General features: G+C 52.0%; 1 protein-coding gene across 1 annotated transcript; it reads right to left on the bottom strand.

Moving 5' to 3' along the window:
* Positions 1–472: 472 nt before the first annotated feature.
* UCRPA7_3278 (putative glycosyltransferase family 28 domain-containing protein) lies at positions 473–4,634 on the bottom strand (the record flags this gene model as incomplete). The annotated part of the gene is made up of 3 exons (XM_007915843.1): positions 473–1,638; positions 2,236–4,197; positions 4,583–4,634. 3 exons carry the CDS (start codon positions 4,632–4,634, stop codon positions 473–475), a joined length of 3,180 nt encoding a protein of 1,059 aa, XP_007914034.1.
* Between the last annotated feature and the right edge of the window lie 269 nt (positions 4,635–4,903).

Here is a 4,903-nt window from a genome sequence, read left to right as displayed (position 1 = left end):
GTGTAATGTTTATCAGGGTGTTGAATCTCTAGGAAGCCTGTGGCCGGTGTATATATAGACTTAAAGCTATGGATTGTTGACACGAGTCCTCTCTTTTGATGTAAGTCGATGCCAGGTTCCCACCGGTGAATATAGCGTCAAATGCGCTTTCGAGCAGAACTTGACAATCAGCATGGTTTCATAGCTACAATTATGTGCACAACGTGCTTCCTCTTTTGTTTATGTCTCTCGACGTCTTGAGATGCACGTATTGTATATGCTATAATGAAACCACCATGCGTTCTAATTACTGATCAGATGACGCTCCATACACATGGGAGTTGGAACCAAGTTGCCCGGTGTCGTTGAATGTTTCAAGACTTCAACCTCTGCAGTCCTGCCGCCTTTAGATCCTGGCCAGGTACTTGGCATCCTGTTCATGTCCCTGCATACGTAATTTGAGTGCCTTTTGCAAGTCTTCTTCATCCGTAGACTATATCGCTGTGGCACGGCCCTTGCCTTTGTTATTTTGATGGTGCACCTCTAAAAGACTCTGCTTCTTGACGTACTCCATCACGATCTCTTCTTCTGTTCTCTCTTGGAACACATTCTCCCCCCGCAGTCCCTGTTGTTGCGCCTCGAATTTACTTTGAGCGGTGCCCGCAAGATACCCCGGATCATATGAAGATGGTCCCTGGACGCCTAGCGACCCGCCAGCCACGGCTCCCGCCTTCTCCGCCATCTTTCGGTGTTTTTTTATTCCCCCATAGGATTGAACATGTTTTTCATCATCATTATCATCACCGAGATCAATATTTAAGTCCCATTCACTGTGGCTACTCCTCTGTCTCTGGTCCTCCAGACTCTGCGCCACGGCTCGCTGCAGCTGCTTCTCATACTCTAATGCTTCGGTTGCTTGCCGCTGAGCTTCGGCTTGGCTGAACGCCATGGCCTGACGCAAATTTTCCTCATCTGTCTGATGATCTGCAGCTTCTTGTCGTTGACGCCGAAACTGAGACACGTTTCCCCGAATAGACCACTCCGCATCGGCATCCTCTTCTGTGCCTCTACGTGAAGCCTCCTCGGCTAGCAATTGAATAGTTCCGTTGACTTCAACCGCTTCCAACGATTCTTCTGGGGACTGTGCACCGCCCATTGCGAGTATGGCAGTCTCGGGGTCTCGAGTCAGAGCTTCTGCATTGGCGAACTGAGAGGAACTCGCCGTACGTCCGCAGTGTTGAAGCGTCTCTCCATTCTTCATGTTCATCTTTCGCTGTGCTTCCAAGACATCTTGTACCATCTCGTTGGGTTTGCTTTTTTTCTTTAAATATTTCTGGATCAACCTCCACCGATCGATGACATCTTGCTTTTCTATATCAGAGCTCTGTAGCCACTCTTCGTATCCTTGAGCTGCCCTGGACACGACAATGTAGTTTTGCACATTGGCCCCGAATAACTTCTGCACCTCTTTGTGTATCCCCTTCATTGTATAGCCGAGGATACCCAAGACGCCAGCACCTGGCTTAGCTATGAAGCCCCCCATCCCTTTGCCGATTCCCTTTAAAAAGCCGCTAGCACCATCTTTCTGGGCGCCTTTCCACGGCTGAGTGACTAGGCCAGTAACGCCGTCGTACCAGCCAAGGCCAAACTCTTTTCCTGCTGTTTTGGCACCGGATATGAAGTCGCTCACTTGTGCTTGAGGGCGCACGGTATCGTCTCCCCAGAGCTTTGGGAGATTATGAAATCCTTTGGTAAAACTCATCGAGAGTTCCATGGGTGACTGCACAAGCGCCTTTGCGAAACGCCCGAGGCCTTTGCTCGTGTGCACGCCAGTCTCGCGAAGCATATCATCATGACCTTTGCCGGGGCCGGATTCATTGCGATGGCGGACTTGACGTCGGCCATCGTCATCTTGATTGGGACTCAACTCGCTTTGCAATGCATCGGACAGGGAGCTTGATCCGAGGTTCGACGTGGAATATGACAGACCGGAGGTGATGGGGGGGTTCCTAACAAGAGCAAGAGATTCCTGCACGTTCAAGCTCGTCTGGCTTTGCTCCGGCGAAGTTAGCGGAATCGGCCTTTCTCCCGCACTCAAGGTCTCGCGCTTCCCTGCGATTATCGGCACCAATGCTTGGGGTTGTTGTCGGTCATGGTTGTACTTGAAAGGAAGCTGCAAAGCTTTGAATGTTTCCGAGGGAAAATCGGCCAACCCCATTGCCATGCTGCTGAACGCACCACAAGCTGCCACAAAACCTCCGGAAATTGGATCCCAAGGACCTTGGTCGGTTTCGTATTCTTGCGGTCTGAAGAGCTTCAGGTCATGGAAATCCAAGAGATCTGCATTCGCCAAAGTACAGGCAGCAAAGGCGCTCAACCTGACCTGGGTGCGCTTGATACGCCACGCAGCGGGTCGAGATGGTGCAAGGGCGCAACGGAGTCGGTCGACCTCGAGATATTGATGGAACAACTGAGCGCCCACATCGCTGCCTCGCTCCATCGCAATCTTGTTTGCTAGTTCCCTAGCTCGTTCTAGGCTCTCGGGTTTCAGACAGAAGTTGATGGCGTCGGCCAATTTATCCGCAGTAAGTTGTTTATGAGGGATTGGATCGGGGCCGGCTCCTGCTCGCGCGACCATTGTCCCCCAGAAAGGTTGATCTCCAAAGAAGGGAACGACTACAGTCGGCCGGGCTGCGGTAATGCCTGCCGCCGTGGTTCCTGCGCCGCCATGGTGAACGACGCACGAGACGTGTTGGAAAAGCCAGTCATGCGGCGTGTTGCCTAGCATAAAGACGCCATCGGGGATACGGAGCCCGTCCATGCCCATGCCTCCCCAGCCTTTAGAAAGAAGGACACGCTGCCCAGTCTTCCTTGCGGTCTCGAATATGAGTTCCGTCATCGCGTCAGGATCATCCAAGACGATACTCCCAAATCCTATATAGACAGGGGGTGGGCCAGTGTCGATGAATGCCTGTAAATCAGCGGCAGGGGTGTAGTTAGTGGCCAAATTAAGAGAGTAGAATCCGGATATGGATATGTAAGAGCCCCAGTCTTTCGGTTTAGGTATCAGGGCCGGAGACCAGCAGTAGGTGTGAGGAACCTTGAGACGCTGGAGCATTCCGGGGGCCCACATCAGACTGATAGGATCCAACCCAAGACATTTCGCACGAAAACGGTTGATGATATCCCCTAGGCCCTGCCATGAGAGGACCTCGATCATAGCATAACTGATGTAATTGGTGAGCTGAGGGTCGGCGTTAGAGGATTGAATATTGGCCAGCGGATGGGGAAAGGCCTGGGTAGGAGAATATGGCATAGTGAACATGATATGGAGCGGAACTCCCAGCTTCTCTGCACAGTGAATGTGGGCAAAGCTTGGGGGGTTGGCGATGATGCAGTCAGCGATGAAGGGTCTTGCTGTAGCCTCGGAGCCAGGGTAATTCTCAGGGAAGTTAGCAAGGTCATCGTCAGTAGCACGAAGATCCATTCCATCACCGGCTTCGTAGCAAGATCGCCAGCAGCCTCGAATGTACTCGGCAACATCTCTTCTTCGTCTACCGACATCTCCACTTAGTAGACTGCGAAAGCCCGGAATGAGACTGGGATTCTTGACCATGAAGGCCATCAGCTGGGAGGGGTCGCCGCCAATGCTGAAAAATTCCAGGCCATTCTCCTGCACAAATCCCTTGAAGTTGGGATGAGTTGCAAGACGCACGCGATGGCCGTAGGTGTCTTTCAAGACTTTCCCCAAGGCAACGAAGGGTTGCACGTCTCCACGCGATCCCACGACCTGGATGACGATGTTCAGGGGCGGGGGTGGAGGGATTCCCTCATCGCCACCCAAGGAAGAGGGGATGTAGGGTGGAGGAGGCGGACGACTATCCTGGGCACTCTGGACTTGTTGACGTAAAGTAGGGGTAAATATCTGTGACAAACGGCGATTGAACTGGTTGATGCGGATGTTGACGCGGCCGTCATCGGTGACACGGGCACTGGTGCCCATACCGTCCTTGTCCTCGCGGATCTCGCCATAAATTTCGCCGTAAGTAGGAGGAGGTATGTCGTCCTCACCTACATCGGGGGTGATGAGGTCAATCTTCTGCAGGGGGACCTCCTGTCTCGTGGCTCTTGTGGGATCGGTCTGGGCGGCCGCGGCAGCTTGTGCCTGCTCAAGTATGGATTGCTGCACGATTGTCTCCAGGACGGGTCGAGCCTCTTCTGAGCGAGATTGGCAAGCCATGGCATTAACGAGAGAGAACAGGCTGGCTTCACCTCATTCAGTCACGGCATCATTGTTATATCGTAGGAAAGTGACTGGGGTGAGTGGCTAAGTGAGGTGACGCGGCTGTAGCGAGAGGGAAAGAGATCTCATATTGTGGTAGCAGGCATAAGTATCGAGAGCAGGATATTGACGCATTGGAAGACATGATCAATAAATATATGTATTCAGTGCCCAGGCTAACTCTTTCTCTCCCATATGCGCTCTGAAGGCACACTCCTTTTTACGGTTAGACGGTTACGAGATCATTTCTGGTCAGACAGGCACGAGGTGCTTGGCCCCCCGCCCCGGCCCAATCAAGAGCCGTGTCTCAACCAAGCTTACCTGTCTCTCGGGCACGTAGCACATCAAGTGTGTACCAACTTGAGCGAATCATGTCTTGCGGGTCTCGACGTCAAGGCAGGGCAAGGTGGCTGTGACCTATGTAGGGCTGTCTCGTAAAGATCTAACCCTTTCTGGACTGAATTCGTCACTTGCAAATATGCCAAGCCTGTGAATAGTCGAGAGGATAGATATGTACGTATATATATATATATATACATGTGCTCTCTGTATATATAAGCCGCAGAGTTTCATGGTGATGTCCTAGATCAATTCCATTCAGTCGCGCAAAACATTATCACCAGGAGCAATTCACTCCTTTCT

Source organism: Phaeoacremonium minimum (assembly GCF_000392275.1).
Source record: "Phaeoacremonium minimum UCRPA7 unplaced genomic scaffold PA7_03_scaffold_268, whole genome shotgun sequence".
Classification (NCBI taxonomy): Eukaryota; Fungi; Ascomycota; class Sordariomycetes; order Togniniales; family Togniniaceae; genus Phaeoacremonium; species Phaeoacremonium minimum.
Note: the sequence above shows the minus strand (reverse complement) of the source record. Positions and strands in the feature narration are given on the sequence as shown.